The 25,318-nt window shown below is 50.5% G+C and overlaps 10 protein-coding genes across 10 annotated transcripts; 6 read left to right on the plus strand and 4 right to left on the minus strand.

The window, feature by feature from the left end:
- Positions 1 to 813: 813 nt before the first annotated feature.
- PFICI_10998 (uncharacterized protein) lies at positions 814 to 3,033 on the plus strand (the record flags this gene model as incomplete). Its single annotated transcript, XM_007839579.1, has 2 exons — positions 814 to 1,589; positions 1,644 to 3,033. 2 exons carry the CDS (start codon positions 814 to 816, stop codon positions 3,031 to 3,033), a joined length of 2,166 nt encoding a protein of 721 aa, XP_007837770.1.
- Positions 3,034 to 5,171: 2,138 nt separating this feature from the next.
- PFICI_10999 (uncharacterized protein) lies at positions 5,172 to 6,208 on the plus strand (the record flags this gene model as incomplete). The annotated part of the gene is made up of 2 exons (XM_007839580.1): positions 5,172 to 5,789; positions 5,933 to 6,208. The coding sequence occupies 2 exons, from the start codon at positions 5,172 to 5,174 to the stop codon at positions 6,206 to 6,208; spliced, it is 894 nt and encodes a 297-aa protein (XP_007837771.1).
- A 284-nt stretch (positions 6,209 to 6,492) lies between these two features.
- PFICI_11000 (uncharacterized protein) lies at positions 6,493 to 7,745 on the minus strand (the record flags this gene model as incomplete). The annotated part of the gene is made up of 6 exons (XM_007839581.1): positions 6,493 to 6,749; positions 6,813 to 7,101; positions 7,162 to 7,243; positions 7,302 to 7,531; positions 7,581 to 7,651; positions 7,712 to 7,745. 6 exons carry the CDS (start codon positions 7,743 to 7,745, stop codon positions 6,493 to 6,495), a joined length of 963 nt encoding a protein of 320 aa, XP_007837772.1.
- Positions 7,746 to 8,683: 938 nt separating this feature from the next.
- Positions 8,684 to 9,984, minus strand: PFICI_11001 (uncharacterized protein; the record flags this gene model as incomplete). Its single annotated transcript, XM_007839582.1, has 4 exons — positions 8,684 to 8,911; positions 8,994 to 9,379; positions 9,437 to 9,565; positions 9,624 to 9,984. The coding sequence occupies 4 exons, from the start codon at positions 9,982 to 9,984 to the stop codon at positions 8,684 to 8,686; spliced, it is 1,104 nt and encodes a 367-aa protein (XP_007837773.1).
- A 1,541-nt stretch (positions 9,985 to 11,525) lies between these two features.
- Positions 11,526 to 13,921, plus strand: PFICI_11002 (uncharacterized protein; the record flags this gene model as incomplete). Its single annotated transcript, XM_007839583.1, has 2 exons — positions 11,526 to 12,044; positions 12,107 to 13,921. The coding sequence occupies 2 exons, from the start codon at positions 11,526 to 11,528 to the stop codon at positions 13,919 to 13,921; spliced, it is 2,334 nt and encodes a 777-aa protein (XP_007837774.1).
- Positions 13,922 to 14,430: 509 nt separating this feature from the next.
- PFICI_11003 (uncharacterized protein) lies at positions 14,431 to 17,593 on the minus strand (the record flags this gene model as incomplete). Its single annotated transcript, XM_007839584.1, has 4 exons — positions 14,431 to 15,538; positions 15,592 to 16,415; positions 16,466 to 16,645; positions 17,438 to 17,593. The coding sequence occupies 4 exons, from the start codon at positions 17,591 to 17,593 to the stop codon at positions 14,431 to 14,433; spliced, it is 2,268 nt and encodes a 755-aa protein (XP_007837775.1).
- Positions 17,594 to 18,301: 708 nt separating this feature from the next.
- PFICI_11004 (uncharacterized protein) lies at positions 18,302 to 18,905 on the plus strand (the record flags this gene model as incomplete). The annotated part of the gene is made up of 2 exons (XM_007839585.1): positions 18,302 to 18,388; positions 18,444 to 18,905. 2 exons carry the CDS (start codon positions 18,302 to 18,304, stop codon positions 18,903 to 18,905), a joined length of 549 nt encoding a protein of 182 aa, XP_007837776.1.
- A 549-nt stretch (positions 18,906 to 19,454) lies between these two features.
- On the plus strand, positions 19,455 to 21,274 carry PFICI_11005 (uncharacterized protein; the record flags this gene model as incomplete). Its single annotated transcript, XM_007839586.1, has 3 exons — positions 19,455 to 20,405; positions 20,457 to 21,059; positions 21,113 to 21,274. 3 exons carry the CDS (start codon positions 19,455 to 19,457, stop codon positions 21,272 to 21,274), a joined length of 1,716 nt encoding a protein of 571 aa, XP_007837777.1.
- A 395-nt stretch (positions 21,275 to 21,669) lies between these two features.
- On the minus strand, positions 21,670 to 22,227 carry PFICI_11006 (uncharacterized protein; the record flags this gene model as incomplete). Its single annotated transcript, XM_007839587.1, has 1 exon — positions 21,670 to 22,227. The coding sequence occupies one exon, from the start codon at positions 22,225 to 22,227 to the stop codon at positions 21,670 to 21,672; it is 558 nt and encodes a 185-aa protein (XP_007837778.1).
- A 523-nt stretch (positions 22,228 to 22,750) lies between these two features.
- PFICI_11007 (uncharacterized protein) lies at positions 22,751 to 24,149 on the plus strand (the record flags this gene model as incomplete). Its single annotated transcript, XM_007839588.1, has 2 exons — positions 22,751 to 22,892; positions 22,954 to 24,149. 2 exons carry the CDS (start codon positions 22,751 to 22,753, stop codon positions 24,147 to 24,149), a joined length of 1,338 nt encoding a protein of 445 aa, XP_007837779.1.
- Between the last annotated feature and the right edge of the window lie 1,169 nt (positions 24,150 to 25,318).

The raw sequence follows: 25,318 nt of genomic DNA on the forward strand, positions 1-25,318 counted from the left end.
TCGCCCCAAAGTCTTCTCATCCGTCTGCCTCCCCCCGCGTGTGTCTATCCGGGTTCTCCCAGTTTTCTTGTTCGGTGTGCTGCTCACCCAACCAGGTACCTACCGTTTAACCTACGCTGACTGGCTGGGCCCCCTTCGTTTGGGTGTGTGTCTCTTTGCGCCGTGGGTGTTTGTTCATGATATGGATCCTTCCTCTTCTCTCTCTTCCTTCACACATGCTCCCGCATGGTCCGTGAACTCGACTCTTCCCAGCTCATTTCTCTCTTCTGTCCGCCTGTGTCCACCCTCCTTCACCCCATCTGGTCTCGTCTCTGTCTTTCTTCAAAGGAAACCGGTAACCTTCAACCTGTCATCGTGAAGAGCCCCTGCGACGGTCTTTCTCTTGCTTCAGTTGGCTGGCAGCAACATCTGCGATTGCATCTTCGGTTGCAAAGCAGACAGGAACAGGAAAATCTGCCTTCCAACCAGGCCCCCGGACCGTCAGAATCCCCCGCGTTTCCCAATGAAAGGTATTCCTCCGCCTAGACAACAGCGACGGGCCGATTAAACGACACTCGACAGCAGCCATTTCATTGCACCTCCAGTCTCTCCGCAAATTGGACCGTGGAGTAAAGACGTCGGTGCTCTATTCCACAAAAACTCTATTGTATATCCTACCACCAGCCTATCTGTAGGATCACTCCATCACAACTTCCTCGCCGCTATAGTCGACGACGACGCATCGTCGAAACTTATATCTGTGCTTTTTCTTCTTCGTCTTTTCTTATTCTCTCCCTCAACTCGCACTGGTCTCTCCACACGCAAGACGACATCATGTCTTCGGCCGTGAAGAGGGCCTGCGACGCCTGTCATCGCCGAAAAGTCAAGTGCGATGGCTGCAATCCTTGCCGCAACTGCGGCTCAGCTAGCTTGGGATGCACATACAATGCCATTCCACAAAAGAAGGGTCCCAAGGGATCCAGAGCCAAGGTCATCAGCGAGCTTCGCGAAACACAACGAGCCACCAGCCTGGCGGCAAAAGTTCAGAGCCGTCTGAACAACGTCCCCCCTCCGCCGGGCCCTCCTTCGCTCCAAGCGAATCCCGGCATCTTGGCCCCCGAGCTCGTCAAGGAGAGCATCGACTTCTTCTTCACACACATGTACACCATCATGCCGATATTGAGCCGCCAGAGACTGGAGCAGCAGGCCATGTATATGGAGCAGGACCTAACCACCTACTGCATGATTGCATCTCTTAGTGCTTTCATGCTTCTGCAGCCGGGATTCCACGTTCCTAGCAACGACCCGCTATTTGAAATTCCTGGAGCCAACATTGCATCGAGCCAGCTCTTGATGGAAGAAGCAATGCGAGTGCGCAAGGGCCTCGACTATATCGGTTCCGCCAACCTTAATAGTCTTTGCACGAGCTACTTTCTGTTCTGCTCCTACTACGCCCTGGAGCAGCACGACCAAGCCTGGTTCCATTTGCGCGAGGCTACCACGATTGCCCACATGATGGGGCTGACAACTGAGGAGCAGTATCTGCGATATGAACCAGTCGAGTCATCAAGATATCGCCGTCTCTATTGGCAGTTGTTTATCTCGGAACGGTAGGCTTGCTTGGTCGATTTTACCATTTGATTAGAAACTGACAGATATTCCAGTTCATACACTTTGAAGTATGGCCGACCCATGTCTCTCCCGTTGATCAACAAAACCAGGACTGCCGATGACCCAAGCGATCCTCTGGCCCACCAATTGAACAACCATATTCTTCTCATCAACATCTTCGAGTACTTTGATGACACGTTCATGATGCTTTGGAACAAGACCCGCAAGGAGGTGACGCCCCAACACCTAGCCTTCCTGCAAAAGCGACTCTCTGAAATTCAGTTGCCGTATGGTATGGACGACCTCAACGCAAATCAGTCATGGTTGAAGACGGTGGCTTGGCACCTCAGCCAGCAGCCTGGCATGTCGCCCGGCAGCGATGACATGACTTATGCGTTCCCTCCGGGAATGTCGGGAGACCTGACGACAATCGCATCACAACTGTCTCCCCAGAGCACAGATCTCTTGGGCGGCGTGCCCATGGCTGCCAAGCTGCTAGACCTCACCTGCAACATGGCAGATGTACTGAGCATGATGCCGAATTCAGGTGATCCTTTCAGTGTTTACTCACCCCAGCAGCAGCTCAACTCGCTCCTGCACATGGTATCAGTTGTGCGCGGTGGCGAGTATTCACTACTGCCGCTCCTCCTTCTCAAGGTTCATGAGACTTTACCGCGCCTCGCCAACCCAATTCTTCAGCGTGTCCCTGACAACATCAACCCCTTGAACAACTTTGACATGTTTGACGGATTCGGCACTGCCGGCATGGCCCAACCTCCAGTATTGACTGATTTCAAGACTGAGCAACAATATAAGCCGGAATCGTTTGCTCCCGCACCAGTTCCTCGGGCTGACGAGATGGTCAATGATGCTGCAAGTTCAAACGGGGCAATCACCAACCCCGACATAAGCACCCCATTCACAATGGCGGCCAGCTCACCCACAATCATGTCGCCGGGCAATGTCGAATTCCCACAACACATGACTGATTACAATTCGATCCCTGACATGATGGGTACCATGGGAGCAAATCAGCAGCAACAGCTGTCGCATCAGCAACAGCAACAACATCAAAATTTTCAGCAACAGCAAGGACTGCAGCAGCAAGCATTTCCCCACCATGCCATGCACGGTCAAATGCAGAACTCGATGCACACTCAGCTTGGGCAACAAATGGGCCAGCAAGGCATGACCGGGATCAACCAGCAGCAGGGCACCGGTCACGGGCAAGGCTTTAACATGAACGGCGGAATGGCGCAGAATCTCATGAGCAACATCCTGCATCGTACATCACCGCCGAGAGCAAACAGCTTCAATGCCATGCACCAACAAGCGCAACAACAGCAACCGGCGCCTCAATACGGACTACAGCGGACAACATCGGACCATGTTTCCATGAACAACCTGGGTATGAACTCGATGGGTACTGGTATGGACTTTTGACTTTCGGATAGTCAGTAATGTCTAGTCCACACCCTTCGCAGTGTCTTTGGCCCTTGTTTGGAAACGCCATCAGTTTTCGTTCTTGTCAGCTCGGTTTTTATTCGTGGTATATTATTTACACATCAGACGGGAAGCTTATCGGCTCCCAGTTCTGCGTTACGCATAGCGAAGGCGATTTTGCATCCGCATCGACAGCGGCAACTGATGATCAAAAGGAAGAGAGAGAAAAAAGATCAACCCTTCAAAAAATATGGAAAAGATTTACGTTGCCCGTGTCAAGATACCATCTTGCAGGATTGGGTTTGAGTGGATTAACGCTAGGGAGGTTATTGTGGAAACTATATTTCCGGTTTGATTTCCTTTGTCAATGGCGTTGGGCGTGGGTATTGCTTATAATACGGAGGTACGGTGTTGCAGCTGCCATCGCTGCCTTTTGGTTGTACCTCGTATTGGATATCCCTTGCGAAGATGTAAGAAACATGAGTCGGTGGCGTTTAGGAGACGGAAGAAATCTGGATTAGTGGAATAGCAACACTAGACACACCTTGTAGTTTGAATAATTGAATTCTCAGATTTGACTAGGCACGTTACTGTTTCTCTGCAAGGTTCTTATAGTTGTGTCGTGATATGTTCCGAAGCAATTGAATCGTGTTATCATCATGGCACATACAATGTCCAACCACTTGACAATTGCAAAGTTCATGTCTTCCATGACTTGTTTTTGAAGTCTGGGGAGGAAGGCAACCCCCATGACGCACGTCAGGTACAAAGAGATTCAAAGTGGTATGGAAAGATCAATTATGCCTTCAGCGTAGGTAGTGTCCTGTTGCAATGGGTAGACCAAAGGACACTTGTACAACTCTGTGTAAATAAGCTTGAACAAGTACTCTCCTACTCGGGCCATTTCGTTGGGTTTTATCTCACGTCCGATGAATATCTACAAGTGGTGATGCTACCTGGCAGTATAAAGAGAAGCGAGTCAAATAGCCCATGTTTATCAAGTGATGGTCCAGAAGCCTTTATCCAGAGCTCCACAGGTGCTGCACGAAATGACAACTTATGCAAATGATTCGAGATGACGCGGTTCGTGTAATGATTTCACAAGACGAACTATATGCCTCTGGTTTTTGATATCCCCTTATTGTGTTGCTTCCGGCTGCCGGGACCCTTTGCAATTTTCGAAATTGCTCAAACTGCCTCAGTTCTTTGTATGCTCACTAGTATATCATCTCGAGAACCCGACGCTTTGAGTCGAAAGGATCTATTCTAGTGATCTCCAGTCTTTCAAGGGCAGGCATATCTCCAAGACTTTAGGATATCCGTATCCTCAAGCAGGTCGCAATAATAATTGCAAGGAAGTATTTTCCCAAGTTGAATCCGGAAATCTATTCCTGATCACATTCCTGCTGCTATCGACAACAAAGATATCAAAGAGCATGCGATCCCGCAACGACTATCGAATATACTCTTTGCATAACATTGTTTATTATCATTCCCTCCCCAAGACCGATTGAGATGTTTGAAGACATGATAATCTCAACGCTCCTCGATATTTCGTTTTCTCCTTTCTATTTCTTCTTTCCTCTTTCTATTTTTCTGTTGAGCCATGGATGACTGATATAAACCTTTTGTCTCAGTATGGAATATTGCGGCCATCTTGAAGGCCAGGGGCAATCAATGTCAATAGCAATAAGAGACATATGATTTGCTTTCAAGTCTAAAATTAGACGTGGAGCTTGATGTCGCACGTCACTCGATTACCGTTTGCCCTTGTCAGCGGTGACAGAACTGCTTTCGGGTGCAATCGATCGTGCCGGTCCGCCGTGATCCTTTGTGGTGTACGGCAGCCAACCTCCGGTGCTGCTGTCTCGGCTTTGTTGACTCACTAAAGAAACGCTTGGATTTCTTTGCTCTCTTCTGGCCTTTGACAAGCCTGTTACTAGCTTTCCCTTATATGAAGTATGCTGCAATGACTCGAGGAAGGAGTTGGTGCTTCTTCACCACCAGGAGCGCTGCAACTGTTAGTAAGTGGATGAAGAGGAGTATATGGCTTATACTCCATACACGACACATCATCGACTTGAACCAGATTGCCGAAAAACCAAGCATCTCAGACGCCTCGCAGTCATTATCCAAATATGCGTTCCTTTCTTGCACTCAAGGCCGCGACGGCTGTCATCCTTGCTGCCCAGGGCACGCTCGCGCAGAACTGGGATGGCGTGCCCACGATGGGCAAGGTCGTCAATGGCATCCAATATCTCGGCTGCCCCGTGGAGATCCCGGGCCGCGTCCTGACGGGCGTATCGTACTCGGACGACGCCATGACCATTGAGTCGTGCGCCGCGTACTGCACCAAGAACAATCTTCCCCTGTTCGGCGTCGAGTACGGCCGCGAGTGCTACTGCGGCCGCTACATCCCCCCGACGGTCAAGATGCCCGGCCAGGCGTCCGACTGCAACATGAACTGCAAGAACAACAAGTCCAATCTCTCCAAGCAAATGTGCGGCGGCGTCAACCGCATGTCGGTGTTCAACGTGACCACGTTCCAGGGCCCCGGCGCCATCAAGAACAATGCCGACTGGTCGTACATGAGCTGCTTCATGGAGCCGCAATGGGGTCGCGCCCTGTCCAACCTGGTCAAGCCCGACGACAAGATGACCATCAACATGTGCTTTGATACGTGCAAGAGTGGCGGATATTCGTATGCTGGTCTCGAGTATGGTCGCGAGTGCTGGTGTGGCAATACCGTGGCACCGGTTAGTATATTTTTTTTAACTGGCTTCTTATTGTCTCTTGAAAACTCTTTTATTTGTGATCCAGACAGACAGATTGTTCATGATAAAGCAAATCTCCTTTGACCCATGGAAATTACTCTCTGACCCAACCCCCAATATTTTAGAACCTCGAGGATGCCAGCGATCCAGCCTGCGCCATGCAGTGCGACATGGTCTGCGGCGGCAACAGTGGCCAAATGTGCGGTGGTCGCGGCGCCATTAGTCTCTACCAGCGCAACAACAAGAAGAAGCGTGACGCCTATGTCGATATCCACGAAGGTCACCACGGTCCTTCCGAGGTGGACCTCAATGTCGCGGCTCGCAAGGGGCGGTTTGTCCGGGTTCGTCGCCCTTCGGTCCGACGTACGCAGATGCAGCAGGAGCGAGAGCAGGGATGGTGATTTATGGAAGCTTAAACAAGAAGCCAAGGGCTATATGAACAGATTCCTCCCCTTGTTACTCATTTTTCTTTTTATGCATGGACTTGTTTTTTCTGGCATGCATTTCACTAAAGTCTTTTTCACATGTATTTGAAATGGTCGACGAGAAAGGCTATATAAACAGCTGGTCAAATTCAAAGCTCAGAACCTCCCAGAGGATGAAAGTTCCATGATAGAAAATGAATCAAGTGACAAGTACTGGCAAGGCAAATTTCCTCCGAAGCAAGCGTCGGTATGCGACGAAATCAAGACCCCCAAACATTAGCTAGGAAATCCCCAATGTTGGTAAACTTGAAATCAGGTAGGCAGCGATTAAAGTCGTCCGATACCGTCCAAGCCCCCTTTGCGCTACTCAGGAGCATTCCTATCAGTACTGACTTGAGCATATCCGCAGCCTTGTCCTCGGCGAGGGACGGGTGACGTGCTCGTAGACCCCAAGAGGTCGTGAGGATCCCTGCCTCGAGATCCTCGAGCTTTACTTGATCGACACTAAAGGGAGTGCCTGGCGTTGAAAAGAATAAGTATTTTTGGTCACTTGGAAACGCAGAGAATATTGAAAACTCACCACAAACTCCTTTGCCAATCTCGAGAATCTTTGAAAATGAAACCTTGTTTCCTTGAATACCCCCATTGACGGGCCAGGTACCCTCGTACTCGACAGCCTGCGCAACAAACTTCGCCAAATCTCTGACCGTGGTCAAGGTGATGACGGGATCGCAGCCCTCAATCGAAATGGCACGTCGGTTCTCAAAGTCAAACATGGTACTGAGTGGTGTAACGTGTCTCGAGGTTTGGTGAGGGTATGCGAGGTAATCCAGAAACAGGCCGGGTTGGAATAGAGAATACTCGAGGACCTAATGGGGCAAGACAACACGATTAGTATAGAGCGGTGTCAAGTAATGGAGCAAACTGACCGGTTCATTCTCGTTCAGCTTCTCTAGATACTCCCTGATTGCCTTTTTCCCCGTCCACCAGGGCATGTTGTCGATACCAGAACTATACATGGGCGTTAGTGGGGAAAGAGTACCTATATGACAAGGCGTCATTCCCATACCTTCCCCATTCGCTTGGAGCCAGGCGCTTGACACCAGCAATGACGGCAGCGTCAATCAGATTCTTCTGAGATTTGTTGTCCGTATCGTTCAGAAGCTGGATAAATGACAAGACATTGTGGACACCACGCAGTGCATTTGCCAGCTCATTCTTGTCGTCAAAGTCGACTGTGTGCCACGTAACACCATGTCTGCTTTCTTCTGCGACGAGTTCCTTGGGGGCCAGTGTTAGCTGAGGGGGCAAAGTTTGTGATGCGTGTTCTTTTGGGAAATCGTCCTACATTTCTGCTCAAGATGATGATGTCGTGTTTCTTTGTGAGGACTAGTTCGTCAATGATTTCTTGTGCAACTTCTGTTTGTGAAAGTTAGCATTCTGACCCAATCGTTTGCGGGCAGGAATAGAGTAACTTACGGCCAGAGCCACCGGCGATTGCGATTCGAACCATGTTGTCCAGATGTAAAGATCTGCACAAGGCAAGCAACTGTGCAATACGAAAATAAACTCCCAGAAATCTGTACGAGAGAAATATTAATCATGTTCAGAGTGTATAATCACGACTTGAGCCATGATCTTATAATTGTTCCACGCTGGGCCGAGTCTCGGCGGTTGAACCGAACCTCGGCGGAACAAGCAACAACACAATTTTTCAGTCACCCATGGCAGAATTATATCACTTCCGTGATTGGTTAGTGTTGCACGGATGTTAATACAGCATCGTATAGTGCATAAAATAGAAATCCATGGGATTTTTATGGTTTCTTCGATTGTAAATCAACCTTATTACTAATTAACTTGATTATAAATCTAGTTAAATAGTAATATATTCCAAAATAATGTTCTTATTAGTTGATTTTATGGGTATAAAAGGTAGTTATTCCTCCGTAATTAGTTATTCTTTCCTTAAGCTTCTATAAATCAGTTATACAGCCCTATAACTTCCCCTTTACGGCCGATTCTTCGAATCGTACGAACGCTTCCCTGTGCCTAAGGTATATGATCCACCAATCATATCTTAGAACAGTTAGTATCAGAAATCCGTCGGCAAATTATATAACTTGTACATCATATTAATGGTGCCCATTAATGATTCAAAACTCAAGATTGTTGATCAGCGAAGTACTGGCGGCAGGCCCACTAGAGCTCACCCGCGGGTTTGAGTACAGGGTACACATGAAAGAATTAATGTCAAGTTCACCAGTTTATTTTGCTTGTTTCATTCTTGATTTCGTTTTAATATAAATCGAAACACTTGTACAATCTTCAATTTTTATGCCCACTGCTGCTGCAATATACAATTTACTGGAGCCCGTGGCTTACCAGATGTGATACCAAAAGTAACGACAGATTCAGACCTCAGCAAGTCTTTCCGAGGGTTCCTGCCGCTTACAGACGCGGGGGAGCAGTCGGGATCGGTCCGCCGGGGCCGGAAGGGAAGCCAGATGGGGGCGGGCCACCGGGACCGCCGGGACCTCCAGCACCTCCGCCGTTGGAGACACCGCCGCCCTCGTAGTAGGTGGCGGCGTCCGAGATGGTGCGGGTGTAGGTGGTGTTGACACCAAAGCTGATCCAGGCCAAGAGACCGTCGGAGATGTCATCACCGAGGAGAACGTACTATCAGGGGAGGGTTTTGTTAGCAAAGAACTTTTGGGCTGAATCAAAGTGACGAGAGCAAGAGTGGAGGGAGTAAGCTTACCTGGACAATAGGGTCGCTGGTGGCAAGGCCGTCGAGCAGGAGGAAGTCCTCGGCGTTGGTGGTGACGGGCTGGGTGTTGGTGTTGTAAGGAGAGTAGGCCTCGACAGCGTCGGTGAGGTCCTGGTCAAAGTACAGCTGGCCGACGTGGTTGGCAGTCAGGTCGTAGATGGTGCCGTTCTCGCGGGCAGTGGCGTTGGGGTGGACGGCCACGTGGATGTGGATGGCACGGCCGGAGTAGTGACCGGGGTAGGTGGTCAGGAACTGGACGGCACCGTCCTCGTCCGTGAGCTGGAAGCCGCGGAGGAAGGTGTTGTTCAGGTTCTCGGGGGCCTCGGTGAAGTTGCCACCAGAGCCGACACCGGCGTAGACACCAGTCGAGTTGCAGTCTATCATACTCTTGTCAGCAAGGTAGATTCAATTTCGACAGTATAGAGACTACTTACGCCAGAGCTCGAACCAGCGCTCAGGGATGGGCTCGCAGGTCTCGACGTCGTAAATGGCGACATCAAGGTACAGAGGAATACCCTCCTGGGTCTCGCGAACGTCGGTGCGGACGTATTCACCAGAGACGTCTATAGGGCAATTAGCAACAAAGCTCACTTGTCTACAATAGAATCATGAAGAACTTACAGTAAGGACCCTCGGTCTCCTCGGGAGAGAGCACACACGAAGCATCCTGGGCAAAGACGGTCTCGAGAGGAGTAGTCTCGTCAAAGTCGGCATCAGACAAGTGAGTCTTGTTGATGTCACTGGGGTCACGTGCGAGGATGCCACGCTTGGCGTTCATGGCGGCCAAGTTCTTGCGGCGCTCAATGCCACGCTGCTCGAGGCCGCGAGCCTTGTGCTTGGCAGAGCAGTGGTCCAGGTTGGTGCGCTTGGAGTTGGAGATGAACTCGCGGCGCTCGTGGAGCTCCTGCTGGATATCAGCTCCAGGGTGGGCAGCCACCAGAGTGGCCGCGACAGAGGCGACAAGAGCAGCAGAGAAACGCATCTTGGAAAAGAGTGAATGGATCCAAAGAGATAGAGAAAGAGACAGAGAACGTGATGCTACTGGAACAAGACAAGATCGTAAATGTGCTCTTGCTGGTTCGCCGCTCTATATAGTGAAGACTGCACCATATTCGGCACAAGCCGGACCTTGCATCGTCCAGTATACCCCCAGGCACATACATGGCTGACTGCAAGGCCCATGTGGCTCTCGACCTCTTTGTGTGGGTCAAGGCACCATGTTGGATGCTGAAGAAGCATTTACCAATGTGCCCTTTAGAGTAGGCGTGCTATACTGCTGACGAGTCCCCTCCCGGGGCGGCAATGGCCTGGAGAGGGCGTTGGAGGAGTCGAGGCCGGGGCTGTCCGCAAACTGTCGGTTCGGCAATCCGAAAGGAGAGTCAAATCCACGTCGTCCTTCTCATCTCGCCAACGCACGGAATCATGCGATTGGAGCACAGCCAGCCAGCAAGCAGCGGGATACTGAGTATGTAGGTATGCTTAGTCATTCGGTCATCCCAAGCGGCCTGCGTTCCCCGGATAAGTGGAATTCCAATTGGCAATCCACTGCTCCCTATAGGAGCGGGCGGCTGAGTGAATGATGGAGACGACGGACAGCAAAAATGCGACGGTATAGTTATAGAAGCATACGCAATCCTTTCTCTTGGCGGCAGCGATGTTTCCAATGAGACCTTCCAAAGTGACACTGGTTGGAGGGTTTGGGCTGGGTTTTTACAGTGGTCGACGACTCGACGGGTTTCGAAACCCAAATGTCCTGCCTGTTTGGGTCGTTATAATGGCCGAACCCGGCTAAAATGGCAAAAGCAACCATGAAGCTCCAAGACCCCAATTCAGAACTGAGCACAGCGATCCAATGGCTTGGCGTCTCTGTTTCCACACACACACATACATCACGTGAAAATAAAGTAATACCTGGGTATTTATGCTTAGCCAGGCACTTTATTTCCCGGCAATGTCATGGTAGATCTCCTCAGGGGTGCAGGTATACAGGGTATACTACTAGGTACGCATGGCCGGAGACTGGCCGCGGCATTTCCCCAGATTTTGCGGCTGCTAATTGCAGATGGAGCCCCATGCCGGTAATAGAGTGAGTTGCAAGACAAGTGATGCAATCAAAGGGAACAAAAAACTTTCGGAAAACTCCAAGTATGGATACTGATTACAATAGGGACGCGTGTAGTTGGCCAAGTCTTAGCGAAACAACTTCGACGGTTTCCTCCGCCGCTCGGCGGAAGCTAAAAAGGAATACATGGTAGTAGCAACAAGGTCAAGGAAGGAGAGTTCGGAGTATCGGAGGTGTTGTAATTGGACCAATCCACGTTGAGCCATTCATCATTCACCATTTCCCTCGCCAATCGCATTGCCAAGTTTGCAAGTCTCTTGCACCGTTGCATTTGGCCATTGCCAATCCATCGCTTAGTTCGAGCCTCCCATGGAAACTGTAACCATTTCACTATACTTGGTCAACGGACCCGTAAAGTGGGCAAGGTCTTGGAAAAACAAAAAAGGAATACACCAGAAAACATGGCAGAGGAGGCAAATCCACAGCCTGACGCGTCGTCTCCCTTGGCGGCGGCAGCAGCAGCACCGGCCAGACCACAATCGAGAAGGAAGCTTCGCAAAGGTACCCTCAGCTGTTGGGAATGCAAGCGGCGCAAGGTTCGCTGTGCCTTTGCCTCGCCTGCCGCCACCGTCTGCAACGGGTGCCAACGCCGGGGGACGACATGTCTTGGCCAAGAGTTTCCGGACCAGCCCGACCCGTCGCCGCCACATACCGAAAGCCTACGAGACATGGGCCTGAGGATGAGCAGGATGGAATCCCTCATTGAAAGACTCACCGCGCGTCTGGACGGTGAGCAGCCGAGAACCGACGATTCACCCAAGGTTGCGTCGAATGCCTCGAGGGAGGTCGCATCAGACGCCGCTCAGAGGGTCTTGGCATGTTCGCCTCGGTCGTCTTCTGTTACACGTGATGTGGTGATGGGAGCATCTGTTCAGACCCTCAATCCTAGTCGAGCCAGTCAGTCTCTTTATGAAGCAACAGTGAGTATTACTTTGAACTGGCAATCAGCCCATGTTCAGCCAGTATGACAATATAAATCTAGGATGAACGAGAGTCGACATCCATCTCCCGTTGGCCGCTGCCGTCGACAACTGCCTCTGACGCAGTGCTTTCCGTAGACCAAAGTGAGCACGATATAAACAAACACAGTCAGATCTTTGATGCTCTTCGAGAAGCATGGCCTAGTCACCATGATATCGAGATTATCGTTGGCGTTCCCCATGGTATATCGGGCCTTATTCACGGAGTCGTGGATAAACCCTTTTCAAGTTTTGGTGCACAAGACCCTCCATCACCACGAGATGTACTACAGTTGCCTCCGCCAGGATCTCACCCTATTGTAGTTGCACACAAGCTTTTATGTCTTGGCTCGTTTTTGCAATGTATTCCATCGTCTTCTCTACCTAGCCTCGCTAGTCTCAGCACAAGCCGTGTCAACATCATGACTAGGGCAGTCGAGACGGCAGTCCGACTCGTAGTCAGCGACGATGACCTGGTGGACATGGTCGAAGGCATCGAGTGCATCATGATCTATAGCCTGTACGAGAATAATGCAGGCAATTTGCGCCGTGCCTGGATGTTGCTACGTCGGGCCACGGCGCTGGCGCAGATGATGGGTCTCGATCGGGGACGAGGAAACTGTATTGATACTGGACGCCGAGTCAACCCGGAACAAATGTGGCTGCGTCTGGTGCAGTCGGATCATTATCTGTCCTTGATGCTTGGCTTGCCTCCAGCCGCGATGGTCGAGGGCGGCGGCCTCGGTAACCCGGCCACGTTGGAATGTTGCACTTCAATGGAGCGCATGGAACGTCTTGAGGCAGTGGCATCGACTCGTATTCTGCGGCGCAACGCCACTGATTTGGGTGACCTTGATGCAACGCAAGAGATTGATGAGCTGTTGCGCCAAGCTTCAGACTGCATGCCAGCCCAGTGGTGGCTATTACCAAACTTTGCGTCTTCACCTAAGGACGAGGTCAAAGTGTTTCGAGAAACCATCCGCATCACCACCCAGTTTACGCATTATACTCTCTTGTTACACCTGCATCTGCCTTATGTGCTCTGCTCCTCCCCGGACCAAAGGTGTGAACAGAACAAGATCACCGCCGCCACGGCTGCTCGAGAGGTGCTCGTGCGCTACTTGACCATTCGCGGCTCCGACCCAACATCATTCTACTGTCGGGGCATTGATTTCATCGCCTTTATCGCGTGTACGGTGCTGACCCTGGCACACATTGTTGCCCACTGTCCTCCAGCGACGCAGAATGAGCACAACTTGCCTCATAATCGTAATGGCGTTACCGTCTTTGCCTACCTCAAGCATCAACGCCTTGGCGACCGCGGAATGATGGAGCAGGTACTCGAGAGTATGGACCGCCTGGTTGAAAGTAATGGCGACAGGATCGCATCAAAGATAGCCGTCGTCCTTCGACCGCTTCTGGTCATTGAAGCCGATGCTGCCTGCGGCCGCCGTTATCAGACGCGCTCCTCGCTTGGAGTCAAGGAAGAGAGCCCCGAATGCGCTGGTAATGTGACGGATGACGATGCTTCATTGCACATTTACATTCCCAATACTGGTGCCGTCGATATTGAACGCTGCTGTGGCCACCCGTATACCTCGCTGTCGTTATTGAATTCTCTAGATACAACCATGCCGGGCCCGTCGAATCTACATGCGTCCGAGACTGGCCTGGAAAATGCTTTCCAGTATTCGGATGAACATGGACCGCAGCCAAGCACGTATTGGGCTCAGTCACCAACCATGGACACTGCAGTAGCAACAGAGGACTGGACCTTACAAGGGGTAGACTCGGCACTCTTTGACAATATTCTCAATGCGACACCAATGGCTGATTGAGCATAGGCAGATCATTATGGCTTTATATCATCTAGTGGGTTGTGACTCTCAAGTTGGCATTGGCCCGGTCATATCAAGCACATGTATCGTGATAAGAAACTGGGGTGTGGAGAGCTCTCTTTGTTCTCGTCTTAACTACATCATTTGAGAGCTTGGCTCTGCTATGTATTGGCTTCCTCCGCCTATCGAGATGCTCGCGAATAGTCAATTTGAACACATCACTGGTTGGCTTTTGTTTGAGTTTTTCTATTAATCGTAACGCATCAGTGGGTGCAGAGCAATGCATGATGTATGATCTTCTGGGTATCGGCACAATGCGGGTGGTGCGCCGCCATGATTCTGTTCTTCTGAAATCATGATATAAGCGGTGTCAGGTTTCAGTAAACTGTTTGTACCCTTTTCCCCAATTCTAATTTTCAGTGCCAGGGCTTGAACTGAAATACGGAGAGCTGTCGATCAAGTCATTTGTTTGTTGTATATCGAATGGTTTTGTTAGCCATATTTGCACCTCATCGCTGCTCTGGTTCGTAGCAGCCACCAGCCATGACAAGATTCATCCTCGTAAACATGACCTTGTGGACGGTGGTACGTTTTGTAGGGAAGCAACTGATCTGATCCGGCGTGATCATAACTTCCTTACCCTTCTTTTTGCCAGTGCCAGTGGTGCCAGTGCCGCTAGTTGCTCCCTGTGTGGTGGTGGCTGCAGCCTTTCCATCTGTGCCTGCTCCGCTTCCACTGGCAACAACGGCGCCGTCACCTCCCTCAGCTTGGACTGCTGTGCGCGTGCCCTCTGCTGGCATTTCAATATCCCAGACACGGACAGTCATGTCAGCACCTCCGCTCACAAGGGTGTTGCTTTCAACATTGAAGCTGATGGACCAAATGCCGTTGCGTCCGTGACCACGCATGCGCTTGATTCTTTCGCCCTTGGCAATGTCCCAAAGCATGATATTGCCACCGGTATCGGCAGAGGCCAGTATCTTGCCATTGGGTGAAGCTTCCATTGTCGAGATGTAGTCGGTATGTCCAGTGAAGATGCGAACACAGTTACCCGATGAGACAGACCACATTCGAATAGTCTTATCAGCCTCATCAGAAGCAGAGAATAAATAGGCACCATTTGGATGCCAACAGAGAGCAGAGATGGGAGTATCGTGTCCAACCATGAGTCGAACATATGACACTCGATCTTGGGACCAAACGCGCACAGTCTTGTCCCAGCCACCCGTAGCAAAGTAATGTCCATGAGGACCCCATGCCAACTTCATGATCGGTCCGTAGTGACCCTTGTAGACGCAGAGACAAGTCCATGTCTCTAGGGACCATAGCCGGATCTGCCCGTCGTACGAACAGGAAATGAGCAGCTTTGCATCTGTATCGACTTTCGGTCCGTCCTCAAAAATGTTCTTGTCGAGGTTCTTGGTCGCGTCTGAGAAGGCAACAGAGTAGATAGGACCAGAGTGGCCAATGAGTTTGCGGTTATTAACTTTCAGGTTCTGCTCATTCGGTAGCTGAGACTTGAGTGGTGACCCGTCAAGTGTCCATACTCGAATATATGACTCGGTTGTGCCAACAGCCACAAGCTTCTGGTCCTTGGAGAAATCCATGCAAGAGTAACTAGGTATCCATGTTAGCAACAAACCTACTTTGTAGGAGCATGAGGTACTTACCCTCCCAGGCTATTGTGGAAAGTGTACATGCAGACCGTTACTGCAGGACCAACTCCACCACTGCGGCCCTCAATCTTGAAGCGGTCCCTGTTCTCTCGTACCTTCTGGATCTCCATGACAATGTCCCTGGCTCTAGAGGGCGGGTAGGGTATGTCTGTCCGCTGTGGAGAGTCTCCGGCTTCCTTCTTGATAGGGTGCATGAGGTTGAACTCGTCGACTAGAGAGCGTGTACCATCTGGCGGTGGGTTCTGCTTGTCCTCGTCCTCCAACTCGGCAAGAACGTCGCCTCGTAGCTCAGGCTCCATTGGGAGAAGTCCCAGCTTCAGGGCGGCGTTGTTGCCGTTTTCGAGAATCTCCTTGTTGAGTGTGACGGCGCCAGCTGCCGGAATGCCAGGAATACCCTCCTGAGCGTCGACGTCGTCAAGTTCTAGATTTCTAGCTCGGCGATAGATAGCCTCAAAGCTGAAGGGCTCGATGGGGCCCCGTTCGATGGATTCAACGTCGCAGAATGTGCCGAGGATATATGTGACAATGTTGCCACACTCTTCAGAGTCTCGCTCCAAGAAATTGAAAAGGTTTCCGGTAGAGAACTTGTTCAATGGTATCTTGTACTTGTTCCTGAGGTAGAGACGGGCGACTGGGTTTTCCTCAAGCTGCTTGGGGGTCTTGACCAGCTTTAAGCTGTTGACCTCGTCTGCCCGAACATTCTCGAAGCGCTCCTTGTACTGTAGCATGAATGATTCGGCGCGGAGCTTGTATTCAAACTTGACCAGGTCAAGATAAGAATAGACAAACACGGGCCAAAGAACCTTTCCCAGCTCGAACTGAAAGGCGTGTGAGACAAGAGAGCATATGAAGATTTGCTTGTGCTTACCTTGTAGAGATCGAGAGAGTTGTCCACCCACTTGACGAGATGCTCAAAGGCAGCCACATATTTGTCAGGCTTTAATCTTTTGTTTTCGTCCTCTTCTGATTTGGCAGGGCCACCAGCTATCTCTTTCCGAAATGCTTCCTCAGTGCGTGTGTATCCTCGCTTGATCAGATAGTCCGTGACCTGGTTGTCGTTAGTATTATGGAACGCAGTGAGTCCTGGCTTGATTTCGACCATCTTCTTATCTCCCCTTCCAACAGAAATCGCCATATCAAGGAAATACTGTACATCAACGGGCCTTTGTCTCTGGAAAGATGGCCTGGGTACCCCAGGGTGCAGATTGGAGGCAGAAGACATGATGGGGAAATGATACTGGAAATTGCAGGTTGCTGATTGATTTGTTCCAAGCAGACTCAAGGCTGGCACTACAGTCAAAAGCACGAATGTAGGATTTGAGAGTTGGAGGTTGAAGAGAATGGGAAGACGCGAAAGAGGAAATCGGATTGGCTTTGGAGCCTCTGAGGCAGATACAGACGACGACCAACTGACTTGAAGTATGGCTTCTTCATACGGTCAATCCCCGTGGCCAAAATCATCCAACACCTCAAAATGGCAGAGATGATGGATGCGGTGACAGCGTGTGATGGGCTGGAGTTGTTTTGATGATAGTGTCAATGTCGGCAGTGGTAGTTTTGTGGAAAACAAACGACTGGGTATTTGGGGGTCGTCACCACCATAACTTCCCACAGAAACTGCTCCTCCTTTGAATATCTGGATGATTGATTGGGAAAGTAGAATCAAACGCAAGACTGCATTGACTTGGTGCATTGGTCTCATCATCACGTGCACTTCTCGTGATGTTTTTGGAATGCGAGATGGCAGCACGCTAGGGTAGGTATCCGCATCTTGCAGCTAACTTCGGCGAGATAAAAAGAAAATAGAAGAGAAGCTGTACCACACTCAATGTCTACTTACTATTTGATTCAGGTTTTGATTACTGGGGGGCGCCGTGGTAGTGGTGGTTGTGGATGGCGCTGGTGCGGTTGTGCCAGGAGTAGGTGGCGGCGGAACTGGGGTGAATGTGCTGCCAGTCTGGCCAGCGCCCGTGGAAGGTGCGCCTGCATTAGACATGGTGATCGGAAGCGTGTCTTTTTTTTTTTACGCGTGTGTGGTGTTTGCTGAATGGGAATCAGACGTGTCTTGCGCTGTGATGCGCTGTGATGGTGCTGTTCTCTCCTGCCGGGCTGCCTCACTTGCTGCGTGTCGCGTTGAGCTGCATGCGCCGAGACAATCTGGGCAACGAGGCCCTTGATAATTGGCGTAAAAGGCCTGCGGATCCAATCCTCTTTACTTGAATTAATGGTGGCTCTGCGTAGATGATGTCCAGCAAGGAAGCGCCGATTATTGATGATGCATTACCAGATGTCGCGGTCTTTGCTTGGTGGTGTTGAATGCGGCTCAAATGTGGATGCCGACAGACATGGAAGGAGTGAACCGTCACTCGCGAATTGGGCTGCCTGCTAGTCCAGAAGTGGTTTAGACGATCACAGCTCGGCCAAGGCCCCACCAAGAATCTGGAGAGAGTTCTTGAAGTGGGGTTTAGATCTGAACACGCCCAGCGCTGAGCCCGCCAAACATTGAATGCTTCTTTGCACATTAGGAACACCACCCGAGCCCCAACGAATGCAACGGCCATAAAGGTTCTCGGAGCGCTAAACTCTCGTCACAAAGTCAGATTGTGGCCATCTGATGGCGTCTTGTGCCTTCGCTTCCACCTCTTCAATACGTGCAGATTGCTTCTGTGACCTCAGTTGATCCTTTAGTCCAATCGCAGCTACCATGGCATCTCAGAGCAGCATGGACGCAACTTCATTCGCGCCGTTTACCACCGCTGAGCGCATACAACAGCTCGGAGAGATCGACGAGGTTTGTGGCAAGGCTTTTCGCCTCGAAACAACTGTTGACTAACATCAGACTCTAGAGTATCGTCAGTCTCTTGCGAACCGCTGGTGCCGCTATCCAGAGCCTCAACAAGAAGGACCCCAACGAGGGAGACGGCGTCATGGATCTCGGTAATGGTGGCACCGACTCTGACGACGAAGATGACGAGAGCGGCAAGGACAGGGCCTTCAAACACCAAATGAACGACTTCATGAGAACCTTGCGCTCCGTCAACGTCCGGATGAAGCGACAGATCTGGGGCTTGGAAGAAGCCGGCATCATCAAGTCGAGCGATGCTCCCCAAGGCGATGCAGCAAGCGACGAGAATGGCAAGACACTAGAGCCGGACGGCAATGGCAAGATTGGTGGCATGGACGTTGGCTGGCTGAACAGCAGAAGCAACAAGGTTGAGAGAGACATGGAGTCAGAGCTTTGGGATCAGGCAGAGGCCTTTTTGAAGGACATGATCAAGCAAGGTGACGACACCAAGATGACCCAGTAAAGGGGGCAGACGCGCAATATCATTTTCAGGCGTTTCGGTGTTTTAAAATCTACGGCTTCACGATACCCCGGGCAACGATTTAAAATCTAGAATATGGATTCAATTGCATGTGCAAGGATGGCACCAAGAAATTTTCGGGCGAGTTATTTTTCGGTTGTAGCCACTGGCAGGGAACTTGAGGTTGAGATTATACAAGGAGCCTCGCAGAATAGCAATGATATAGAAATTGCAGAATGTGAGCATAAGGTATCAACTGCGTGGTTAATTTCAAATCAGGAGTCTTTTATTGTCTTGGGTCTCAATACAGCTGCTCAGCCACGAGTTAACCCATTACAAACAGGCTACCACGGAGACGGCTAAGCAACCTTGGAATCAAGCAAGCAGCCATCAATCGTGTGGGCTTTTGGGCGCGGGCAGCTTTCGTCACTGCCACCCCGTAATTGGCCCGAGCTTCCCTCCCTCTTTCAACCAGCGATTGATTCCCATAGCTCAAACCTGTGACGACAACTTCCACTGATAACCCCATTTTGTTAATCACCACCGCTCAAGATGGAATTCGGAGAAGGAGATTCGCCCTGGGGCGACGTGCCATCGCAGTCGTCCAAGCCCCCATCCATAACCCAGTCGTCGCAAGAGGCCGAGTCCTCGCAGCCGTCATCCCAGCCGTCCGTCAAGGCACCGGCAGCTCGGGGGCCGCGAAAGCCCATCCGCCGACTCCAGGCGCAACCGACGACAATCCAAGCCGACGATCCCCTCGGTCCCTTGGGCCCTCTCGGCGATAACAATGCTGCTCCAGGCCTCGACTCACAGGCTGATGAGCCGCCGGCGCCGCCGCAGAAGGAGCAGCTGCCGATCCGCACAACGATGCCCCCGTCTGCGCGACCTCAGTCTGGGCCGAGAGATCCTCACTATATCGACGACGACGATGATGACCGACCCCTGGGTCCAAAGGTACCTCCTCCCGTGCAATCGGCGCAGCCTAGCCAGGTCAGAAGTGCCACTCAACCCAGCGTGGCCGTTGAGCAGGCAGCCAAGCCAAGCTTCAACATTACTGTCGGCGATCCATACAAGGTTGGCGATCTGACCAGTTCGCACATTGTCTACTCGGTCCGAACGAAAACAACGTCAAAGGGATACAAGCAACCTGAGTTTGAGGTCAAGAGGAGATACCGGGACTTTCTATGGCTTTACAACACCATGCACGGCAATAACCCAGGTGTGGTTGTTCCCCCGCCTCCAGAGAAGCAGGCCTTGAACCGTTTCGAGACCAACTTTGTCGAGTCTCGTCGGCAAGCATTGGAGAAGATGTTGAACAAGATTGCTGCCCATCCGACACTGCAACATGACCCCGACTTGAAGCTGTTTCTCGAGAGCGAGTCATTCAATGTCGATGTGAAGCACAAGGAGCGCCGCGAGCCTATCCCAGGGGAGAGCAAGGGTGTCTTCAGCTCATTTGGTCTGAGTGTTGGCAGCAGCAACAAGTTCGTCGAGCAGGATGACGTAAGTAACAGACGCGACCATCCTGAAATCAGTGACTAACAAATGAGATAGTGGTTCCACGACCGCAGGGTGTATCTTGATGCTCTTGAGAATCAACTTCGGGCACTGTTGAAGTCTATGGATACAATGGTAAACCAGCGCAAGGCCATGGCTGAAGCTGCCGGAGACTTTTCAGCATCACTTCATGCTTTATCGACTGTCGAATTGAGCCACACTCTATCAGGGCCTTTGGACGCCTTATCGGAACTTCAAATCACCATTAGGGATGTGTACGATCGCCAAGCTCAGCAGGACGTGCTCACATTTGGCATCGTCATTGATGAGTACATTCGCCTGATTGGCAGTGTAAAGAAGGCATTTGATCAAAGACAAAAGGCATTCCACAGTTGGCACAGTGCCGAATCCGAGATGCAAAAGCGCAAGGCCAGCCAAGATAAACTCCTCCGTCAGGGCAAGTCACAACAAGATCGACTTAACCAGGTGAGCGCCGAGGTGGCCGATGCTGAGCGCAAGGTACACCAAGCTCGACTCTTGTTTGACGACATGGGCCGATTGATGCGCGCCGAGCTTGACAGGTTCGAACGCGAAAAGGTGGAGGACTTTAAGAGTGCTGTTGAGACATTCCTAGAGAGCTCCGTGGAGGCTCAAAAGGAGGTAAGTTGGTTGATGACCGTTTGCTTGTGAGGCCTCGGCTAATAATTGCCCAGCTTATTGAAAAATGGGAGACATTCCTCATGCAACTGGACGCTGAGGACGACGAGACCGTTTTTTACCGACCGCCCGTCATTGACTCGGGCGCTGGCAAGAGACCTGCTGGAGACACTGCCGTGGACAGAGCCAGAGCGCGGATAGATGATGATTCTGATTAATTGGAGCGGGCGGACTCAACTTTTATAGATGCCGAACCACCAAGAAGTCCACTTTAGTAACATATTGACTGTAATCACTTGCGTCCTGGATGGGCTATACCCGGTAGCGTCACGATAAAAGTAGATGATAATTGAATTTTATACTTTTCGTCCAGAAAAGCATGTATAGCCTTTACTTTCTATTTTTGTCATAATATGCTGACAAATTTGTACATATGATACAATGTTGGTGTTGTATGTGAAGCCTCGAGTTTCGACCTGGCTTCTTGATGCTGGTCAATATAGCCAAAAGGTGAATCGGAAAAATTGGCCATCCATCCATCTTCGTGATTGGCATGCTCAAATACCCAGGAATAAAGACCTCAATGAATTGTTGCAGTCCAGCCTCGATCCGCTCACTTCTTCTTCGGGGCCGCCTTTGGCTTCTCATCTTTTATCTCCACGGCATATCGAGAGACCAACTCATCCAGAGAAAACGGATCCTCCTCAACGGCCTTGGCGGCGACCTTCTTGGTGCCCTCGGCCGCATCATCTGCACCTGCTTCCTCCTCGGCGCCCGAGCCCGGCAGATCCCAAGTCCGGCCAAAGCGTTCTCTGAAGGCGGCCAGCTTACCAGCCTCGTCGACCTCGACGTTCTTGAGGGTGCGCTCGCTGGGGTTCCAGAGCAGGTGGTTGCGCGTGTCCTTGACGGACTTGTAGAGGGCGTAGGGCGACGTGGTGCGCATCGTGTACGTGGAGCCGTCTGAGAGCTGCACCAGCTGCGTGAACATGTACGGCCGCTTGTGCCGGCGGATCAGGTTGGCGTTGCGCGTCTGCTGCTGCGTCTGCGCCGAGAGGAAGCCCGGCGCCAGCGGCGTCGAGGTCACGGACGATGTCGTTGTGCTGGTCTGCGGTGTCAGGGAGTTGATGGCGAGAGCGCATGTCGGGCGCCTCGATACGCGGAGAGTCGCCATTGTGTGTGTGTATGTGTGGTGTGTGATGTGTCGACGGGTGCTGAAATGACACCCTAGGGCCTGCGCTCTAGCTACTGGCTCAATTGATGAGTTATGAGGACGTGGACACACGATCGAAGAGAGACGATTCAGGGTGGAAGGCGGACAGCTGTTGCGAGAACTGATCCTCTAAACCTTCAGGGTCGACGATGCGGTTAGCTTGAACCTCAAAAAATGTTACGGCGGCGGCCGGGGGTCGCAGGCCGGGGTGGATCTTCACATGAGCTACAGCACATACCCCAAGGTGCGGTAGGTACGTATCCTTGCATTTCTTATCGTTATCGGCAGCGCGGGTCGCGCCCATTAAATCATGGGAGCTTAAGTGCTGCTATGACATTGGTGCTTTCACTTTGTATTAAATAGTTGTCCATTCATAATAAAGCTTGCCCAAGCTTCTGGCGACATTCTTGCCGCCAATTGTCTCTTGTTCTCTATTGTATTATTCTTCCATGTTTTCTCGAATGACATACTGCTGGGCCATGCAATGAAGAGCCTTCATTTCCTTTCAAGAGCATCACGCATCTCGTTCAGTCAACATGCAGTCCTCCGCCCTGACATAGCTGGTGTCAGCAGTACCTGCAGGATATCTACTCCAAGGAAACCATATAGCACCGACCAACTGGAATGTATGTCTATACATACTAGATTATCATGTCCTGGCTAGTACTGACCGATCGGCAACTGCAGGGACATCTGAACGAATCCGGGATGAATGGCACAAGCAGGCAGACACTGCAGAGGCCTCTGCTACGACAAGCGCAACGCTTGAGTCGATAGAAAGCTCCGAGGCTTCTACGGACCATCCTCTAAATCCATTAGAAAATGCCTCTAAGAGCCAACTACGAAAAGATCGTTTTCGTCATTTAAATCCAACATCCGACGAAGAGAAGGCTGATATAAGAGCCCACCCAACCACGTTTCGAAGGTTGATGCGGCATGTGACTCAACCCGTGGTGGTTGTTTCCAGCTTGGCAATACCTGGACAAGGGCATGATCCATGGCGCGCTTCCCGTGCGAGGGAAGACTTTCTCGAAAACCCCTTCGAGAACCCCTACGAGATGGAAGAAGACGGAGACGGTTCTAAGCCAGTACCGCGCGCCATGACGGTCGGATCATTCACTTCGCTGAATGTCAGACCCGTACCACGCATCATGTTCAATGTCAATCGGCCAAGCAAAACGTACGATGCGATCAAAACAAGTCACCGCTTCAATGTCCATATTCTCGCAGATAATAAAGAAGGTGCACTTCTCGCGGAGCACTACTCAAAAGGTCACTCCAGAATAGATTTTGTTCCGGATGATAATAATTATCCGGAACTGTTGAGTAGAGTAACTTCGGACTTTGCCCGAAAAGCCATCTTGAAAGACGGCTTGGGGCTCGCAGTCGAAGGCTCCGACAAACTAGGTGGTTTATTTGTCCACGGTGCCCGCAGATGGACGAGGGAGTGGGAGAACTGGCAGAAAAAGAAGTTCGAGTCCGAGCATACTTGGACCCCATTTACCAGGGAAGCAATGCCCAGACTTGAAAGCGACGGCATCCTTTACACCTTGCGCTGCGTGGTTCGCAGATGGACTAAAGGCGGCTCGGCGCGGCAATTCCGCTCCGGGCTGCTCGAGCTGGACGCGGCCACTGCTCTCGTCATTGGAAACGTACAGGAGGTTATCTATGGTAGCCTCAAAGATGAGGACGAGCCAGAAATGAAACCTGCGTTGTCTTATTCATTTCAACAGTACATTCAACGAGGTGACCCAGTCAACTTATCGGAAAGCCATAAGACAGAGAAGGTCTACGGAAACACCCTAAAAGCCGAGAAGGAAAACAAGCCAGAGACTAAAGACGACATTCCAAAAATGCAACGGCCTCAAATGTACCTGGAGTAACACACTTGAGCAATACCCCTGTAGAGCACCCTGTATATAGGCGAAATATCGCTTAGATATTGTATAAGAAACCATATATAGAATCAAATTAAAGCGCTAAGTGTAATGCTTTCTTGCTTTATCAATAAAATATAACAGAATATCCAAGAATTGATTCTATTTTAAAATATCAAAAGAAAGGGAGGGAGGGACAAAGCAGACACATTATGAAAATGGACCAGCAAAAAAAGGCAGGAACAAGAAGAAAAAAATAATAAGTCAATCAGAGCCAACAACCCACAAACCACCGGCATACGTCGACCTTCCTGGTGGCGCTATATTGTAATACGGCATTCCAGTCATATTGGCACCGACATGGTTCATCAGCCCTCCAGTGAGGGTATCGCACAAAGGTCAGGGTTCATTCACATGGGAGTTGAACCCATAACTGTTATATAGAGCGTTTGTTCTATTAACAACTTGATTAGGCAGCCTGATTCTGCATTTCTAATCCATTAATTTGGGTCAAGATGGGAGAGTCTTTCATTCTTGCGTTTGTGTGCATTGATTCATCTAATAATTCCTTTATTTCTTTTTTGTGCCGTGTCCTTTGGAAACGCCTGTGTCGTGTGCTTGTCAAGACATGATGGAGATTCACTGTTCCAGAGTAGTCCAAAGACCTGCACAATCATGGATAGACGAGATGAACGTACATAATTACAAATGCCATGATTCCATTTTTTTTTTTGAAATAACTTCTGACTTGCAACATGCTTTCTGCCATCAGGTAAGGTGCTGCTGCACCCAGTAGGTACATATCTGGGCAATGCCAATCATGAACGTTTTGTCCAACCAAAAATTGGCCGTTGGTCGTTTGTGTTTGTCAAGGCTGGTGAAAGTTTTATCGCCTTGCTCAAGCCTGTGCCTTCCAACTCCAATAACTGTTTACTTAGGTATCCAGAGCTTTAAATTAGAGTCGACATTTGGGAAATTCTTACCACTTTGACAAGTGCAATATTCCCTTTGTGATTTGACAAAGATTACATTTCAGTCACATGAGGCCAGAATCACACATAATCACACAAGACAAGACAATTGTAGTAAGAAACAGAAATGCAGACTAAAGACAGCGTCTATGGACAAGTTGCTTCATTTCCACCTGTGACAACTTTGTGTGAAAATAATGGCCA

Source organism: Pestalotiopsis fici (assembly GCF_000516985.1).
Source record: "Pestalotiopsis fici W106-1 unplaced genomic scaffold PFICI_Scf_8, whole genome shotgun sequence".
Lineage (NCBI taxonomy): Eukaryota > Fungi > Ascomycota > Sordariomycetes > Amphisphaeriales > Sporocadaceae > Pestalotiopsis > Pestalotiopsis fici.